General features: G+C 45.7%; 1 protein-coding gene across 5 annotated transcripts in view; it reads left to right on the forward strand.

The window, feature by feature from the left end:
• The window catches only part of Tanc1 (tetratricopeptide repeat, ankyrin repeat and coiled-coil containing 1), a 233173-nt gene that overhangs the window by 137274 nt on the left and 75744 nt on the right, over window positions 1–20155 (forward strand). For 4 of the 5 annotated variants that reach the window (XM_029536846.1, XM_021192512.2, XM_029536845.1 and 1 more), the window contains one exon: window positions 9545–9649. In XM_029536846.1, coding sequence (XP_029392706.1) covers window positions 9545–9649 — 105 coding nt within the window. Of the gene's footprint in view, window positions 1–9423; window positions 9465–9544; window positions 9650–20155 lie in introns of those variants that run through there. The other variant, XM_029536847.1, reaches the window with a different exon arrangement.

Below are 20155 nucleotides of genomic sequence, written 5' to 3' on the forward strand. Positions count from 1 at the left end.
GTGGCCATTTCTTTGTGGTGTGGGATAGGAAGGTTCTTATATATGCTGAGAGGTGGTGGAGTATCTGTGCACGCATGCACATCAAAGGTAAAGCCAAGGGAGATGGACTACTCCTACTTTACCACCGGGGACCGAGAGACAGAGACAGAGACAGACAGACAGACACTCAGGATTGTTCTGCTCTGACCCGTTCCTGGATGCTAGGGAGGAAGAATGAAGCAGGAACTCCGCACTTCCCACGGGGAGGGGATCTTTAGGTTCGAGAGACACCTGCTCTTCATCTGCCTCTTCATGTCTCTTATCTGACAGAAGGATAGAGGGTCAGATTAGGTGTGCTGTAGCCATTATACTAAATGAAAGTTTGAGGAAGTATTTGCAGATTTATTTATTTTTTCCTGAGAACATATTACTTCTTAACAATTAAGTAAAATGAACTTTTTTTAAAAAAAAGCCCTTTCTTCTTGGAAAGACAAGACCTTCAACTTCTCAAGCATTCCCTACAGTGACTCCACCCCCTCACCTGCAAGCATTTCCTACCGTGACTCCGCCCCCTCACCTTCAGGTACATCCCTGGTGGAACCTTTTCCTCTCTGATGCTTTCCCTAGTGGCAGCACTGTGCCATGGCAGCTCTCTCACTCCTTTTTTCATTTGATTGTAAGCTTCCTCAGAAGTAAGCAAGGTCTCCATACCTAGGGGAGTGTTGGAGCTGGGGGGCGGGGAGGGAGATGGCTCAGTAGTTAAGGGCTGCTCTTCCAGACGAACTGTGTTCAATTCCCAGCACTCACATGGCAGCTCACGACTGTCTACCTCCAGTTCCACTCTCACACAGACATTCACGCAGTCAAAACACCGATGTACATGAAATGAAAATAAATTTTAGAAACACCCCCCCCATGGGTGGGTAGCCCAGAATTGCTCTTGTAAGGTCGGTCTGAGAATGTACATTCTGACAAGTGTAGGTGACCACACTTGAGAATGGAGTGCCCAGAACCCGCAGGGGAAGAAGGCTCTCAGGAATCCTGCTTCTCTCTTTGTATCTAGCTACTTCAAAGGATGCGGGGTTCCTTTCCAGCTGTAGGAATAAAGGCAGGGCCACCCCCTCACTGGCTGTCTCCGTCTCTTCGGAAAACTGGGACATGACCGTTCCAGGAAGGGTACATACAGATCTTTCTCCCAGGGCCACCATAAAATTAAATGGCTCTCCCTTTTACTTAGAACTGGTTCATACCAGTTGACTACACCTAAGCTGAAGTACCTTGAAGTCAGATTTCAGTGCTTGGAGTATTTATTAATGCATACAGTAAGGTATCATAGAGGTGGGACCCAAGTCTAAGCACAAAATTAATTTATGGTTTATATACCACATAGACATGGCCTGGAGGTAACTTTAGACAGCATTTCAGTGTGTTTGTGCCTTGACTGTGGCATGTGATGCGAGAGCAGGTGGGACATTTACCACTTGTACATCAGGTCTCTGCTTAAGACCCAGATTTGAGAGATTCTCATATTCTCTCCCCTCTCCCCTCTCCCCTCTCCTCTCCCTTTTCCCTCTCCCTGCCCCCACCCTTTCCACCCTTTCCCTCTCCCTCCTTCTCTTCCTCCCTGCCCTTCTCCCTCCCTCCCTCTTTCTCCCCCCTCTCCCTTTCTCCTCTGCCCCCCCCTTTGTCTCTGTCTCTTTTTGTGTGTGTGTCTGCCTCTCCCTGCATGTGTGTGGTGTGGTGTGTGTGTCTGTGTGTGTGTGTGTGTGTTATTTAGCCACAGAAGCATCGGATTGCCCTGGAGCTATAGTTGCAGGCATTTGTGGTGTGGGGAAACTCAATGTGGGTTCTCTGCAAGAGTAACAAATGTCCTTAACTTCTGAGATGTCTCTCTAGCTACCACTGGCTCTGTTTCTTTTTCTTTTAATTTGGAAGTCGGTTATTTTTCTTAGTAGAACAAAGAATACTTTTGTCAGGGCTTGCTTGCCCGAGGGTGGACTGTTTGGCTTTGCCTTTCTCAGAACGAATCCTCCCAAGATGCTAGCTTTGGCCTTTCGGCTACATCTGTGGGCAGCCACCACTGCTTTAGCCTTCCCTGAGTGCAGAATGGGCGGGTTGAAAAGTCCCTGTATGCTGCAGCCTTTGTTGACTCTAGTCTTCCTCCTTTTACCATATACCACGTTTTTTTACAGCTCCCACATTCTCTTTGGAAGTTGTCTTAGTTAGGGTTTCCATTGCTGTGAACAGACTCCATGACCAAGACAACTCTTATAAAGACAGCTAAATGCTATCTTTATTTATTTATTTATTTATTTTTTGGTTTTTCGAGACAGGGTTTCTCTGTGTAGCCCTGGTTGTCCTGGAACTCACTTTGTAGACCAGGCTGGCCTCGAACTCAGAAATCCGCCTGCCTCTACCTCCCAAGTGCTGGGATTAAAGGCATGCGCCACCACGCCCGGCAAATGCTATCTTTATAATTGCAGCTGGCTTACAGGTTCAGAGGTTCAGTCCGTTATTATCATGGCATGAAGCATGGTGCTGGAGGAACTGAGAGTTCTACATTTTGTCCTGAAGGCAAACAGAAGACTGTCTTGCAAGCAGCTAGGAGGAGGGTCTCAGAGCTGGCCCCCACAGTGACACAACTTCCTCCAACAAGGCTCTACCTCCAAACAGTACATTCGCTGTGGATCAAGCATATTCAGATCACCACTTGAGTACAGGAGAAAAGAGGCCAAACTTTAGAAGCTCTGTCTGTATAGCCTGTTCTTCTTTTTTTAAAAAAAAAAATCATGACGGATCTCTGTGAGTTTACGGCCAGCCTGGTCTACACAGTGAGTTCGAAGCCAGCCAGAGTTACATAGTGAGCCCCTGTTTTAAAAAAACAGACAATAGAACTAAACCGACAACAACAAAAAGAAACCCTTTAAGACCAGCCAGGTGCCATGTCTGGTGCATGCTTGTAATTGTGGCACTTAGGAGGGGCACTGAGGGTGTGACACCAGCTTGGCCTGCATAGCCAGGTCTAGACTGCAAGACTCTGCTTCTGAGAAAAGGTGTGTGCTCTGCTGCACTCTGCCTTCTTCCTTTGTGATGGGAGCTGGGCTGATCTCTAGTATGTCCAGCATACCTCTCCTGTCTGTTCCCCCACGGTGCTGTGGTTATAGATGCATACCGATGGTCATACCTGTTTTTATTACCGTGAGCGCTGGGATCAGAACGCAGCCTCTCTCTTGTGCTTGCATGCACCAAGGGTCCTGCCCACTGAGCCCTTTCCACCCCTGCCCTGAGCCAGTTTTTGGTTTCTTTTGTTTGTTTATTTTGCTTTTTATTTATTGAGACCAAAAATCTTTCAAGACCCGAGAGCAGCCCACAGTAGTTTGCCATTTGAATTTGCTAATGAAAATCATTGGCTCTAGAAATAAAGAACACTCTCCCGTCGAGAGAATCCTTAGCCTGTGTGATTTTTCCTATCCTGTGCCCATCTTCCATCATAAGGTGAAAACTGAGCCCAGAGAAAATTGATGGGACCTTTACTGCTCTGCAGTGGGTATCCTCACCCTGATTATTGTGCACACAGACACACGCACAGAATTGTCTTTTAGCAGAAACGCTCTGAAATGAGGAGCAACTTCTGCCCTCCTCTCTTTTACTGACTGGAGATAAAGCATAGCTTGCTTTATTTCTATCATCCTCCTTAAAAACATTCCTTATAAGGCAGTTTCTAAGCAGCAAAATTGCTGTGTGGTGAAAAAGTCTAAAAGAGTAGGAAGGCTGGCCTCTGGGAAGAGTGTATGCATGCTGAGATGGACTACTAGTGGGGACAAGGCTGAGCCTTCCCTTGACAGAGCAGAGTGATGGGGAGGTTGGGGGGGGGGGCTTTACCAGGCCCTTCCCTGGGATTAAAGCAGCTGAGAGCATCTACTGGGCTCTGACCACTTGGTGCCTGAAACTTTGGGACTGTATCTTCTGTTTGGCACATTGTTTTTCTTTGTATCCTTGGATTTTGAGGGTCCTTTATCATTTTGGGAGCCCCTCCTTTAGCACATAGAGAGCTGAGGAAAGCAGATTAGTATAGGGAAAGAGATTTAAAGCTAGCTCACAGGTGGGATAGTGGTGACATAGTCCTTTAATCCCAGCACTTGGAAGGCAGAGAGGCAGAGGCAGGCTGACCTCTGAGCTAGCCTGGAGTACAAAGTGAGTTCCAGAACAGCCCTATGCAGGGATACCCTGTCTTGAAAAGCCAAAATAAATAGATAAGTAAAACCCATATGGAATAAGTTTAATTAATGATCAAGAAAAGGCCATTTGGGGCTGGTGAGATGGCTCAGCGGTTAAGAGCACCGACTGCTCTTCCAAAGGTCCTGAGTTCAAATCCCAGCAGCCACATGGTGGCTCACAACCATCCGTAACGAATCTGATGTCCTCTTACGGAGTGTCTGAAGTCAGCAACAGTGTATACACATATAATAAATAAATAAATCTTTAAAAAAAAGAAAGAAAGAAAGAAAAAGAAAAGGCCATTTACCAGATATAACTCGGATATCTGTAATCCTAGCCCTTAACAGGTGGAGGCAAGGGAATTGTGCTCTTAAGGTCAGCCTGGGTAAATTGTATATTCTATTATATGCTATTTTGGGCTATCTATGGCTAGCCTGGCCCAACTGTGACTCTGTTTGTTGTTGTTGTTGTTGTTTGGTTTGGGTTTTTTTTTTTAAATCAAACAAAACACTGTTACCTTAAACTTCTTAATCTGGACCAGGCTGGGGCACAGTCATCCGACCCTTATTAGCCTACAGGAGTGGGGAGGTCACTGGTGGTGGTCTTTGTGGGTCTCCCTTTTGCTACCAAAGCATGATCTGAGATCCTGTTGACACCTCACACCACCCTGTATCAAGACCACCTGGGGACACCACTAAAGGTGGACAGCTTCTGAATGTGGCCTTGGGAGACCACGATTCAGGAGTGACCAGGAAGCGGCATCTGGCCAAGGAAACACATTAGCTCACACTCAGGACTGGCAGCCTTCTTCTTCAGAGCTCTTGTCGTCCAGCAGAGATGATGTAGCGGAAGCGTCACACTCTCTGGGCACTTGCTTTTCAGCCTTCCCTTTTTGCTTTAAAGGAGTCCCTGCTCAGGGGATGTGTAGTGTTTGTTTTAAACAGAAGCCGGGTGTGGACAGGTGCTGGGCAGTAATTTTCCTCCGAGTGACAGGACTTAAGGGAAATGGGCTCTTCCGTATTAATCTGTGTCCATGGTTGTCTGGCTGTTGTATTTGGAGTGACTTTAAGCATGGGTGGTACCGAGATCATTGTTATGGTTTATTAGACGGCCATTCCAGGTGAAGAGCAGTGGGGGGTTACTGCCCCGGTATGGTCTCCGTTGTCCTCACTTTGTAGCTGCAGCCTGCTTGTCTGACACATTCCTTGTCACAGCACACCCTTGTTTTCTCCCTGGGGGTGTTCCTCCCTGTATTACCTTAGTCCTTTTATGACACCGTTTCAGTCAAGTGACTTGTGGGGCAGGACCTTCAGTTGATAGAGTCCATCTGGGGCCCCCACATCCGTGTTTATATATGTCTGTGCTGAGGTAGTAACTGATGAACGTTCAGATTGTGCTACAGTGTGCTCAGGGTCTGCTAGCTCTGGTACTCCGTAGGTCGGAGCTTCCCCAGAGATGTGCCCTCTGTATCGCACCCTGCCTTAGTGTGCAGTGTGTCTGTCCGTAGTACCACAGTTGAGTAGAGTGTAGGGGATATGTATCTCTTTGGTCCATTAGTGTACACATAACATTTTTTTTTTTAATCCCAGGGTTTTTTTTTGTTTGTCTTTTGTTTTTTTCCTAACACTACACTTCTCAGGGGCTTCTGAACTCATCCTTCCTAGAAATAAATTCATCTGCCAGGACCAGGGAAGAAATATTTCTGGCTCAGGAAAAGGCCTAACTCTTTTTCCACCCCGCTGGGTTGGCCTGGCTGGCCCCTGTCTCTGACTGGTCTGAGGCGCTCAGGCTCTGTGACCCCTTGGTGTTTCTGTTCCTGCAAGAATTCCTTTCCCTTCCTCAGGAAGGAGCCCGGTTCTCACCTGTAGCTGTCTCCTCCATCGGCTGTTTCTGTTTAATCCCTTTACTGCGACTTTCATGGTGTTTCAGAGGGAGAGAGGGCAAAGCCCTCAAAGAGCCTTCATCTGCTTTGCTTGCCAGGAGCCGAGCACGAATCCTCTAACGATCAATTGAGGCAAGAATAAAAACCTCTCCGCCTATAAATGTATCTTGTTTTACAGCGTCGGAGGTTCCGCTGTTCGTGAAAAGCAATTTAAATAAAAGGGTCATGCTGGAGAACAGTTGTTTATATTCGCTTTACTGTTTCTGCTGCTAGTAAAAGTTAGGGGACATGAGGGACACGCGGCATGAATAAAAAGCCTTGCTACCTGCTCTTGCTGAATCTAGAGTTCCTCGTGGAGGCTCAGTCCTGGGCTTCAGAGCCGCACAGGCAGCTGTGAGGATTCCTCGGTGCTTGGAGCAAATGGTTGGATTTAACTTGAACCTCAGTTTCCCTGACCTAAAAATAGTGACTACCGGGCTTTTCTCCCCAGATTCTCCCCAGATTGAATGCACCTGTGCACTTAGGCGGCCAGTGGATGATAAAGGTGTTATTTACTTCCCTGTATTCTAGATCTCCTTTCATATCCAGCATTATTGTTTCTGCCTGGGAACCAAATTGGTCTGGTCTGGGTCCTCATGGATTTTGCACCCATTGTAAGAGCTTTGTCTGCCTGTTTGTCGCCTAACCCGGGGGGGGGGGCATACTGAGATAGGAATAAGGGGGAGATGAGAAAGGAGGGGTACGGTGTTTGAACCTAGATGCATCCAGATCTTCTTTTGATATCTCAGTCCCTCTGGATTGGCAAGCACGAACTTGTAAGCAAGACTTTGAAGGAGGGATTGACCGACTGTAGGCTGTCCATGTGATAGGTGAGTGCTCTCATAGTGAGCTGTGTCCTTTAGCTCTTTTCGCTTGGTGTTTTCAGATAGCCACAGTAAGTTACCTGGGCTGGCCAGGAAGTTCCTCTGTAGCGCGACCCTAGCTTTGCTTCTCTCATAGTTGAGAAGACTGGACTGCTGTTCTGGGTGTGGCTTCTGAAGGCTTTGAGTGACAGAAGGCTCCTTGTGCCCACCTTTCACAGTAACCACTGGCTATGCCTGGGAAATGATCCACGTTTTAAGAAAGCACTGAACTGTTAAGAGAGGGTGCTTTTGAGGGGATAATGGGTACGTTCTTTGAAGCCTGGAACTAGATCCCTGGATTTGCTGCTGTTGCGCTTTGATGAGTTCTGATTGAGTGGGGCAGGGTATTGGGAGCAGTGGGTAAGGCTGAAGCTGGAACAGCTGTACATCATCAGACAGTTGCTTTGCCGCCCTTTAACTGTAAGAGACGGGATAGCAGCATTCTGAGTTGCTGTTGTAGGGAGCTGGCGACAACCCAAAGCCTGTATAGTTTTCGGCTCTCACGTGCCCCGTTTTGTTTCTTTGTCTTGTTCTGGGCACCTTTCTGTTTCTGTTCTTCCTGTCAAACGCTTTAGCCTTTTTGTTTTCCCTCTTGTACCTCTTGAGTGTGGACGTATATGTGCATTAGATACAGTCTGGATGCTGTGGTTTAGGCAATGGTACCCACTTAGACTGTGAACATAGTTCCCCATTTCTGTAATCATTATACTAAAATTCAAAACAGTCTTCTGACAGATAATTTTTGAAAACAACCATGTACTTAAGTGCTTCCTTAGTCATCTGTAATCATGCGTTCTAAAGTTTGAAGTAGCATCCTTTTCTAAAAAGAAGCTCCTTTGATAACACAGCCTGTTTCAGATGCAATATATTACCGCCAGCTGGAATTGGATTATTTTTCTATAGATGCTTTTTACAGTAAACCTTTAGATGGCAGCATCTCTCACCATAAGCCATATTTTGAGCACACTCTTTTCAGACGTATGAGATGAACAGACAGGAGGTTGTTCAGAGTCTGTGTGTATCACCCTTTCACTGTGAGGGTAAGGCGGGAGCACTGGCCTGGCCAGGGCACTGGCCTAGGCTGGTTAGAGGACAAGCAATGGAGCTGGCCTGGAGTAGTGTCTACCACACTTTCTGTGACCTTGTGTAAGCTGTAACAAGGTCACACAGGTGATTCTGGGGAAAGGAACGTGATATTTAAACGGTGCAGATAGACATTATTTTTGCTTTTCAAGTCACTGTATATCTAGTTCATAGACTAAGCAATTCACCTATCCAGATATGTGCAGAACTGTCAGTTTTTAGCATGTTTGCAGACATGTTACGAATGATTGCTGAAGTCTGATTTTTAGAACACCTTGTTACCTTTCAAAGAATTCCCTTACTCATTACCTGACAAGCTGGCATATCTTTAGCCCTGGCAAGCATTTAAACCTTTGGTTTCTGTAGGCTCACCTACACTGGAAGTTACATGTCGAAAGGCATCATGTAGGATGTGGCTTAGCATATTTAAAGTTGGTTCATGTTGCAGCATGAATAGGTGCTTCGCCTCTTCTCCTCTCCTAGTAACCAGTGTAATCCGCTCTATCTGCTGATGGGGCCTTTGGTTATGGCAATCACGCTGACGTGAACACAGTCTACTCCTTTCTATGTGGCAGTATGTCTGCATGTGCATAGAGCAGCCGGATCACATGATAACTCTGTAGAACTTGTTGAACAACTGTTAAGCTGTTTTCCAGAGTGACTGTGTCTTTGTCCCCAGTAGCAGGGGACAGGAGTTCCATTCAGTCTCATTAAGAATCCTAAGAGCTTCCTCTGGAGGGGGGGAAAAAAGAAATCATAAAATTATAAAGAATCCCAAGGGTGTGGTGGTATATACCAGTAGTCACTCCAGAGGCTGAGACAGAAGGATGGATGTCAGGCCTGCCTGACTCAAAAACAAAGACGCCAGATTTTTCTGATAAGTTTTGGTTGGGAGAGGGGAATAAGACTCTCAGCATGCCCAGTTCCCAGATCTGTGCCGGACTGTTAGCCACACCCAACTTGAGGGCAGCTGCTTCAGCTGCCAAGAAAGCAGCCAGGAGTCATCGGCCCTATAAGAGGCCCACATTCAGTGGCTGCTCGGCATGTTGATACCAAGGCCAGCTGTTTTGTAATTCACAGGTCCTGCTTTGGAGATACCAAGCCACCAAAGCATCTATATCCCAGGAAGAGGAAAATAGCATCTCAATAGAGCAGCAGTCCTTACCACTGTGTAGGTCTGAGCATGTCAAAATCACCTATTTGTCACACAGTAAGGACAGCCGTGGAAACCGCAGCAGAGGAGAGTGGCTTCGGTTTCGGTCAGAGTTGACGTCCTCCACACGGAGCTCACCCTGGTCTCCTTTGGCAGACCAGACTGGACATTCTTGTGTCTGCTCTGAACTGACAGCCTGTGTATTCAAGGGAGGGAAGGGCCAGGCTTTAGGCGTGCTTGGGTCCTGGTAAGGACACACATTGTATGTTCTGAAGCTCTGTTTGCATGTGGAAAAAATTAGCTACACTCAGGTCTTTCCCTCTGCAGGTCCCGTCAGGAAGCCCAAGTATGTGGAAAGCCCCAGGGTGCCGGGAGATCCAGTTATGATCCCGTTCAGAGAAGGCTCCAAGCCCTCAGAGCCCAGTGCTACTGGTAAGTGTACCTTTTCCACGATGTCTGCATCTTTCCCTAAAGACTGTGCATAAGTAGGTAGCAGTCTCCATTTCTGAAAGAAACCTGAGCGTCTCTTGCAAGAACGCTTCACTGAATCGAATGTATTTGGGAGGTTTTTTTTTTCCCCCTTGGGCAGTTGACAGGGATTTGTTTAGCTAATGTGAATTCTTGAAATTGTGTACAAGTGGCAGAAATAGTTGAGTTGGGTGTATTTGCATGGTTTGAGGCTTGGGTCTTGTATCCTCCGAGTTCTGACCTCGCTGGGTTTGGGAGACATGCAAAGCCAGCCAGTTGACTTTGGTTTTTGTTTTTGTTTTATACAAACACATTACCCCTCCAGAATATTTAAGAGCAGACTTTGGCTGGGAATCTGAGACTTTCACTAGACAAACTCACTTAAGAGCACATGGTGACTTTGGAAAGCTTTTTAAAAGTTAAACATCTGTGATTTTTTTCTGTAGAGGGAGCATTGGATTAGGGACAAAGAAAAGAAAATCCAAACTGATTGAAGCCTCTTTTCTTTTTGCCATAAAAGTCAATGTATCACACCCCCACACACTTCTAAGTCAAAGTGTAAGTATAACATATGTTAATGCTTGTGGCGTTTAATAGATGCATTAATAGTTGGCGTTTGTTGTTTATTTGTTGAGACAGGGTTTCTCTGTATAGCTTTGGCCATTCTGGAATTCAGTCTGTAAACCAGGCCGACTTCAAACTCATATAGAGATCCGCCTACCTCTGCCTCCCAAGTGCTGGGAATCAAAGGTGTGGACCACCACCACCACCTGGCTAGTTTTGTTATTTTTTTTAATCAGCCCCAAGACTTTGTTTGTTCTTGTCCACAGAATGTTCCAAACCTGTAGTTTCCCTGCACAAACATGAGAGTAAAACTCTTAGTCTGTAAATGCTTGTTTTCTCCTCTGTGTGAGCACAAGCGTCTAAAAACTTCCATCACTGGAAGATGCTCATCCATGGAAAGAACACTCAGATTTCCACTGTGGACTGCCCTTCTGCCTCCCCCATGGTGGGGATGGAGAACCCTTCCTCTCATAACCACTGTGTGCATTCTGTGTCTGCTGAGGCATGGCAAGAAGTAGAGTAGGCTGGACAGTGGAGTGTATAATGCTGACGTAAAAACGAACTGAAATGCAGAAGCTGGAATGGTAAACAGGAGATGGTACGGGATGCACTGGACAGACATGTGGTGCTGATGCAGGCTTCCCGGCATGAGGAGACCACCCTATACCATTTGGGTAGTAGAAGCAGCTCACATTGAAGGTTTGTGACTAGGGGGACAAAGTGGTTGGTATATAGGTGTTGAAGGTGGAGGGTTTGTGGTGCAGACCACTTAGGTTAGATGGCTGTAAGTGAGGGCTCAGGGACACCACTGAACTGGCCACTGCAGGGATAGAAAGGAAGGTTTATTGGGGCTCAAACCAAGACTACCTCTGGTTGGGGAGGGCACAGAAAGGAGTTGAATGGTAGAAAGGCAAGCAGCTTTTTAAAATAACATTTTTATCTTTTTATTTTTTTAAGATTTATTTATTTATTTTATGCATACAAGTTACACTGTCTCTGTCTTCAGACATACCAGGAGAGGGCATCAGATCCCATTACAGATGGTTGTGAGCCACCATGTGGTTGCTGGGAACTGAACTCAGGACCTCTGGAAGAGCAGCCAATTCTCTTAACCTCTGAGCCATCTCTCTAGCCGGAAGCAAGCAGATTTTATATAACAATCAGCAGGGTGGCATCTTTGAGCTGATTCTGGCTTTCCAATTGATTGGTATCTAGATGCCCTTGCCACTTTGGGGTAAATTAAGGAGCTTCCTGGTAAATAAAAGCCTTCCTTTAGGCTTCCGTCTACCTAATAAAAATCCTCCTGTTTACCTGGCCAAAGTCCTTCTGTTTAGGACTTATCACAGCACTGCCATTCTGGGGGGCACTTTGGTCCTAACTGAGGCTGTGACATATAGAGAGAGACAGCCTCCCCGCCTTGTCTGTCTTTGTTGAAGGGAAAACAGAAATATTCTTCAAACGTGAGTACTGGTCATCATACTCAATTCCAATGAATTCTGTCACCCCATACCAGAATCTCCACTGACCAAAGGCTTTGTAGTCCTGGCTTGATTAAAGTCCTGGAGTTTTGACTGTATTAGACATGGATACCATTGGGAGGATTCATGGGGCTTCTATGTTGGATTCTTCTGATGTGAGACGAGGAGACAGACTTAGAATTTTATTGGGCTAATAAGAAAAGTGGTTACAAATAATTCTCATTGTCAACTTTTCTCCTCTGGCTTGAGGCAGATTTGGACGCCTTTCCTGGCAGGAGGAGGTGTGTGTATACTTGACTGTGGGCCAAGCTAAACTCAAGAGCAGCCATTGGTCTTACTAGAGTGGCCAAAACTTGCACGTGAGCTCATTCCTACGATCCCAGCTCTCTTCCCCAGACCCCATTAGGACGCATAGGTTGCAGATGCGAGCCCTGAGACATTTACAGTTGGCTAATTTTAAGAAACAAGGTGTGTTCCTATTTGTGGGTGTGAGATAGGGGAATGGTTCGTGTTTCTGGGTACATAGTCATATGTAGAGATAGCCACGATGTGGCACAGGACCCAGGAGTTACTCTGTTGGCTGATGGAGTGGCAGTTGCCTAACAAAATTGAACTTGACAATTAGCAAAGGGTGGCGTGATTTGCAATCCTCGTGGAATCTTTTAAGTTTCAACAGAGTTAATTAAGCCTGCCATATCAAAAATGTAAGTGTTACGTCCAAATCATTGAACCTAAAGTGGACGCTGATGCTGAGTGGAACCAACCGAGCTTTGAATAATAAGCCAAGCATGCACAGAAGCATGATGGGTAAACTCTTAAGTCCCAGAGTTTAATAGCATCGTCACTCAAGTTCCACCTTGAAAGTTTGACATCCTCGCCTCCCATGCTTCCTTCGGGTGCTCTTATTTATGTCCCTGTGACCCCCCCCCCCCCCCGCTGCTGTCAGTAGTAACATAATAGTATTCAGCAGATTAACAGTCGATTAAGCACAGCTCCTCCTGAGATGTCTTGAAAATTTCACGTAGACTTGTGCAGTATCAATTTATTCCAAATGTTTAACGCCCATTCTCCTCCATGAAGTCTTGGTTTGTTTTTGTTTGTTTGTTTGTTTGTTTTGCCCAGTGTTTGGAATTTAAGTCAAAAGAAAATAAGACCAATGAGCATATACATTTTGTTTATTAAGCTAGCCATCTGGGAAGTAGGTTCAACTAGATGAACTTTTTTTTTTTCTTGTAAGCAAAGAACTTGTTTATTAAAGTTTACACAAGCCTGTAAACACCTATAAGGAAAGACATACTATATTTTTTTTAATATTTTGAAATATCTTTGAAACATGCATTTTTTTTTTTTTACTCTGGCAAAAAAGTGACTTAGTGGATTGAGAAAACAACACTTCTCTCATTCCTTCCCCCCCCCCCCCCATTAAATGGTCCTCATAACCTATGCACCAAATAGAACAGGCCCTTTATGTGTAAGCATCCTGTCATTAAAACTCAGTGTTCCTCTCCCTTGAAAACAATACCTCTTCCTCTACAGGGGAAGGAAACCCAGAGGAATTACAGGGGATTACTAAACCGCAATGAATAGCTTTATTTCTTCAGATTGGGAACAGCCATATTTCAGTTGGGGCTGCTAAATCATTTAGCAAAGTGTGCTGTGCTAGGGAGGGGTGAGAAACCTCCCTTATCTAATGAGTCATCGCTCAGTGGCGACTGATCCCAAGATAGGAGGAACCCTTTTCCTCAGCAGTTTGGTTTGCAGAGAAAAGCAACACAGAACACACACCAGTGCGTGACTGGAATCTCAACACCCCGTAGAGAGGAAGTTCAAGGCTAGCCCGGTTCACATAGTGAGTTGCAGGCCAACCTAGGCCGCATAGCAAGGCCGGGTCTTAAAAACCAGGACAAACCAAGAATGAGACAACATGCATGAAGCAGCAGTGTCACTGAGCACGAAATGATCCAAGGAGAGCAGAGGGTGTCTTCTGAGATAAATGTCGTATCTTATTGATTCCTTTACTTTTTTTTTTTTTTAAAGATTTTATTTATTTATTAAATGTAAGTACACTGTGGCTGTCTTCAGACACTCCAGAAGAGGGAGTCAGGTCTCGTTAAGGATGGTCTGAACCACCATGTGGTTGCTGGGATTTGAACTCTGCACCTTTGGAAGAGCAGTCAGGTGCTCTTACCCGCTGAGCCATCTCACCAGCCCGATTCCTTTACTTTTATAAATTATTTATACATACATTCGAAATGATGTAGGGAAGAAAGGAGACCTAAAGAGTAATGGCTTCTGTCTATTTCCTACCTAGTTTTAGAAATAAAAACCACTGTGTTTCCCCTAATGATATTCTCCTTCGTTTCCCAAGAAGGTAACCCCCAGCCTGGCTTATCTTTAGGTTTCAGCTTTTTTAGATGGCAGTGTACCTTATTCTAATGGTTGGTTGAGACTTTGCTGGAAGTGTTGAAGTGGACATGCCTAGCACAGGTTCAGAGGAAGCAGGACTGGGAGTAGAGGAGCTGTTCATTTTGTTTCCTTCAGTAGACAGTCATTTGTGGAAGCCCTTTGCTAGGTACTGTTTGAGATGAGTTATCCAGTATGCATGGGTCCTCCCTTCATTGAGCTTTGGTGTCTAGTAGGGGATTGAAGATCTAGGATACTGTGGACATCTAGGATACTGTGGACATCTAGGATACTGTGGACATCTAGGATACTGTGGACATCTAGGATACTGTGTCAGAAACACTACTCACCTCAGTAGTTTACCCAAAACAGAAACGGATTGTTCCCCCCACAGGTTTTGAAGCCTAGAGGGTAAAAATCAAGGGGCTTGCAGATTGTTATGCAACAAAGGCTCCTTCCTGGCTCTCAGGGAGCCATCTTTTTGCTATGACCTCATGCTGCTGAGAGTGATCACAAGGTCCTTCTTTCATATGCAACATGAATCTCATCACGAGGGCCATGCGTTTCAGTAATCAACACCCGAAGGCCCTGTATTCTATCACCCTGAGGGTTGGGTTTTAACTTAGGAATGGGAGGGGGACTTCAACATTCGAGCCGTAGCATCTGGCAGGAGAATGGATGGAAAGAGCAGGTAGTGGCTAGCATGCGGGAGAATGTTGAGAAAATGGTTTCCATAGTGAAATGGGTGAATACAGTCTGCAGAGCAGGGTCAGGAGAGAGGGGATGGGGGAAGGGCCTGAGAAGAAGAGACTGATGGCCTCTAATCTGTGTGTGTGTGTGTGTGTGTGTGTGTGTGTGTGTGGAGGGGGATGAATGCCATGGATGAGGGACCCGAACCCTTTGATGTAGCTTGTTTTAGAGAGGTTGTCCCTTGAAGATGGTAGAAAAGCTGATAAGCCAGAGTGCTGAACTGAGAGTGGGGAACCCATAGTGTGTCCCAAACTATAAGCTTAACAGATAAACCGGGAACCTATAGTGGGACCCAAGCTATAAGCTCAGCAGATAAACCAGGAACCCATAGTGGGCCCCAAGCTATAAGCCCAGCAGATAAACCAGGGACCCATAGCGGGACCCAAGCTATAAGCTCAGCAGATAAACCAGGAACCCATAGAGGGCTCTGAGCTCCAAGCTCAGCATATAAACCAGGGACCTTTTGTCTTAGAAGCCAAATGAAGCGAGTTAGGTAGAAGGAGAAGGATCATCCTATTTTGAGAAGACATGGCTAGGCAGCCTTGTGGTTTTAAGACACTATAACACAGAGAGGATCTTTAGCCAGCAGGCAGGAGAAACTCGTGCCTCCTCTCTCTGTATCTCCTGGCAGTTACCACTCTCCACCTTGCAGGACATAATGTACAAAGTGAATAGAAATGGAGGTGTACCATCAAGATGCAGTTAGTAGGGCTATCTCAGGAGCGTGCTGTGGGGTGAATGAATGAGGTTACAGGTGAGTGGAGAAGAAAGCTTTGGTGAGGATAGCTAGCTTTTACCCCAGGAAGTTGAGAAAATGAAGGCACATGAGAGGCTATAGGTTTTTTGTTTTGTTTTTTAATTTCTAAGAAAAGGGCTTTTCTTAAATGTAATGGAAGACTTCATACAGGTTCTCATAATGTGGGCTCTAGACCCAATGTGTCTCTAAGTTCCTGTCTGTATTTATTAGGTCAAACTTTTCTTTCTTAAGTAGATACTTATTCCTCGACAGTTTTACACATGCATATGATAAAATTTTCATCGTTTTCACTTCATTACCATTTTTTGAGCCCATCTCCTGCTAAAACTCTAAGAAGTCCTTTCCTGCTGTTGTGTGGTGTGTGTGTCTCACACACACACACATGCGCCTCTGTCCTCTCTAGTTAGCTTTTAGTGTCAACTTGACGCCGCTTGCAGTCACCTGAGAAGAAAGTCTCCGTTGAGGAGCTGCCCAGATCAGACTGGCCCACGGGCCTCTCTGCGGAGGCTTGTCTTGATTCTTCATCGACTGTAGGATTGCCTAGCCCACTTTGGGTGGCATCCGTCCCTACGGTAGTCCTGGGCTGTACGTGAGAAAGGTAGGAAAGCAGGAGCAAGTGAGTAGCGTTGCCTATCGTTTCTGCCTTGAGTTCACATTCTGGCTTCCCTCCCTCAGTGGTTGACTGTAACCTGAAAGGCAGCATAAACCCTTCCCTCCACTGAGTTGCTTTGGCCGGTATTGTGTCACGGCAACAGCAAGAAAACCAGAACGGTGACGCTGGGAACTCTCCCCCGTAACAGTTAAAACTGTTCCTCGGTACAACTTCAGCGGCGATTGTACTGCCTCCTGAGCGTCCTGCTAGCCTTCAGTGCTGCACGCTTGCCACAGGACTGAGCATCCACTCAAGCATTCCCCCCCGATAAGACACTGAAAATAATTAGTGTTATTAAATCCCGACCCTTGAGTACTTCTCTTTTTTAGTATTCTGGATGGTGCACGAGGAGGTCTGCACAAAGCAATTCTCCCGCCCACGCTGTCTGATAGCTGTCTTCAGGTACAGCGTTTTGCCATCATTTGAATTGCAAGCCAGACTCGCAGCTTTTCAAATGAAACATAACATTTATTTGAAATAATGATTGGCAAACTGTGGTTGTTCACAGTTGAGCATTTATCGCACGCTTTATTCCAAAGGGATGAAATGAGCAGGAAATGAGCCTGTCGCTTCAATTAAAGAAACAAACGCGACAACAGAGAGACACCTCACGGATTAGTCACCATGCTGAAGCTTGACCTTTTAAATGAAAGTCACTTTTTTGGGGGGGAGGAACTTGGCGTTTGTCACATTGAGCTTGGTAGCGTCTCAGGATTTTTCAGTTAAGACCTCATGTAATATTAATGATTACGATGGTTTGATATTGTGTAATAAAATGTGCCAACATTTTTAAGATTTGCAAAACCAGCATTTTCCCAGTTGACCCAATCCACGATGTTACAAAATCTCGCATGGCTAAATGATCCTTTTAAAGCAGGAGCAGGCTGGGGGTTAGCTCTCTGGTAGAGTGCCAGCCCATTTAGCATGCACAGTGCCTTGGGTTAATTCTCCGGCACAAAACAGAACAAAACCCATAAAACAGATCATTGGATTTTACAGGACCAGAGTACAGAAAGTTAATTGGTACACATTAAAGTCTGCGCTGGAATTTACCTTTAAGAAATTGCTATTTGTCGGGCGTTGGTGAGGGTAAGAGTAGCCACACTAAAAGGGTCTTCTGGTTCTGAGGTCCTAGTTCTACAAGACTTCGTCCCAGGGCTGGCTGCTGTAGCTCAGCAGAACAGTGAGTCCTCACTTCTGTGTTCAGTCCCCAGCACTGAGAGAGCCAGAAACATGTCTCAGCAGGTTGAATGAGGGCTAAATGAGAGGGAAATACAGAGGTAAATGAATTGAAGAACTTAAAGCTACCATGTATGTAGGTATACTTTAATGCTATGGCCTAGAAACATCGAATTAGCACATAGATGATCTGTTAGCAAAATACTAGTTTTGGGAAATAAGGAGGGAATTGTAGTGGCTCAGGAGAATTAACCAGAAAGAAATTGAAAGTATAACCCAGGCATGGCAGCACACACCTTTAGTCCCAGCACTCAGGCAGATCTCTGAGTTTTAGGCCAGCTTGGTTGACAGAGTGAGTTCTAGGACAGCCAGGGCTACACAGAGAAACCTTGTCTCAAGAACCAAAGCAAGCAAGCAAGCAAGCAAACAAAAAAGCAAGAACAAACAAAGAAATTGAAACACTTGTAGTAGCTGTCATAGAGACAAGAAGTTAAGCAAGATGTGGGCCATGAGTAGAAGCACCTGAGATAATGACAAAGGGCCTGATGTCTGGTCCAGGGCCCATCTCACCTAACACAGTTGATTAATAGATATCAGTTGTTCAAGGCCACAGAGCTAGTGAATGACCAAGAGTTGTCCACAGTAACCAGTGCCCAGTAGAGAACAAAGATGAGGGAGAGGCTTGCTTCTTATGGATGAGCTCCAGAGACCATGGAGGAGCCCTACATCAGAGAGGACTTAAATATGTAATTTAATAATGGACCTCAAAAGTATGGGATGCAGGAACAAAGCCAACCCAAACCCAGTACACAGGAAGGAATAACAGAAATCAATGCGACAGAGGCCGGAAAGACGACACCAGGACTCACTGAGACAAGGAGTTGGTTCTTAAAGAGACAAGCAAGGCTGACAGAACAGAACCTTAGCTGGATTAACCAAAAGACAGAGGGAGAAGGTCCCAGCAGGCATCTAACAGTGTCTGCTTTAAGGAACAGGGGAGATTATCTGGGAAATGAACTTGTAAGTGTGGGTCTTAGTGAGAACATTTGGTGTGTGCAGTAAAGCAGATTTTTCTTTTCCTGGGATAGTGAGTTTAGAAGACACTATCTGGACCATGAAAATGATAATATTATATCAGTTATATTTGCAGGAAAGAGAAATATAAGCAGATTTGAAAATATATGTGAATGTGGGGGAACCAAAAACTCAAATGCTAGTGGAGAAGTTCAGCCTGGCTGGACAAGCTGGCGGGGCGCTAACCATCCTGTGGTTTGGAAGGTATTTCTCACGTGTTGCTGGTTTTGAGGTTCACAACCTCCAGGAAGTGGGTATGGCCGCATCAGTAGTCAGGAGATTGAAGTTCTGAGGGTCATTACTAGAAGGGGTGTCTGATGGCCTTGGTACAGGACTTCCCTGGCTCCCGAGATGGCAAAGAAGGAAGGAAAAGGACTGGAGGACACCGAAGATTTGCAGTGGTGGTGGTGGCAGTAACAGAGAGTCAGCTGTTCTCTGGTGTTTGCTTTAAATGCGTAGTACTCTGTGTGTGGACGAGATCCATGAAATTCTTTTTCACTCTCTGCCTGGGCTAACTTTCCACAGTGGTTCCGTCCCGAGGATCCTATGAGGGTGGTAGTGATGCGAACATCTCTGTTCACTTGCTTAGTGGGGTTACCTGAGGCCAATTCTCTCAGTTCTATATCCGTGCATCATAAAGTCTTGGCATATTTAAATCTGGGACACATGAGCTGATATTAGGTATTTCCCCCTTCTGGTCCTTATTCCACAGATATTGGGCAAAGTATCCCCATGGTTGATGGAGGAATTAATATTAGCTGTAAGAATGAGGGCAGACTGTTCTGAGACTCACAGTAGAGTGCAGTTTGGATCATTCTGGAGCACAAAGCAGTTTCAAGGAAAATCCTAACCTTAGCATCATAGTGGAGCAGCCCCGCGTGGGCTTCCAGACACGTCTGTGGATGGGTGGGGTAGCTCTGCCAGAGTGGTAAAGAAGACGCTGTGAGCTAGGCCAGAGAGATGAACGGCTTAGTGAGCACTAAGGGGGTCAGTCTGAAGGGGACCTTCTAAGGAGACGGTCACTCAGATGAAGTTTAGAAAAATTAGTGTTCCCCCCACCCCCTCCAAAGAAATAAATAGAACAGTTGGGAAGCCTCTGGAGGAAATGAAATTTTGGTGATGTTGTAGATGCAAAGTGAAATGAAGAATGCGCGTCTCTTCATCTTCAACCAGAGTAGGGTTTTAGAGCTTTGGTAATAGCCACACAGAGGCCGAACAGGGAAGAGTTAGTTCATCACGAATTGTGATGTGTCTTTTTAACTCGGCCATTAAGCCTGGAGTTCCGCCGTTTTCCAGCTCATTTGAACATGGAGATTGAATGAGAAGTTTTGTTTAGCTGAGGCTTTTTTTTTTTTTGAGACAAATGTCTTCCTGTGTAGCCCTCGCTGTCCTGCATTTCCTGTGTAGCCTAGGCTGGTCTCAATCCCATCCTATAACAACAGTCCCTTTTCTAAAGCCTCAGTGCTACAGGCCTTTACTGCCATGCCTGACCGACTGGTTGTTTTTAGATTCTTGTAGCTATCTTTCTTTCTCTCTCTCTCTCTCTCTCTCTCTCTCTCTCTCTCTCTCTCTCTCTCTCTCTCGCTCGCTCTCTCTCGCTCTCTCTCTCTCTC

The sequence above is a fragment of the Mus pahari genome, chromosome 3 (genome assembly GCF_900095145.1).
Source record: "Mus pahari chromosome 3, PAHARI_EIJ_v1.1, whole genome shotgun sequence".
NCBI lineage: Eukaryota > Metazoa > Chordata > Mammalia > Rodentia > Muridae > Mus > Mus pahari.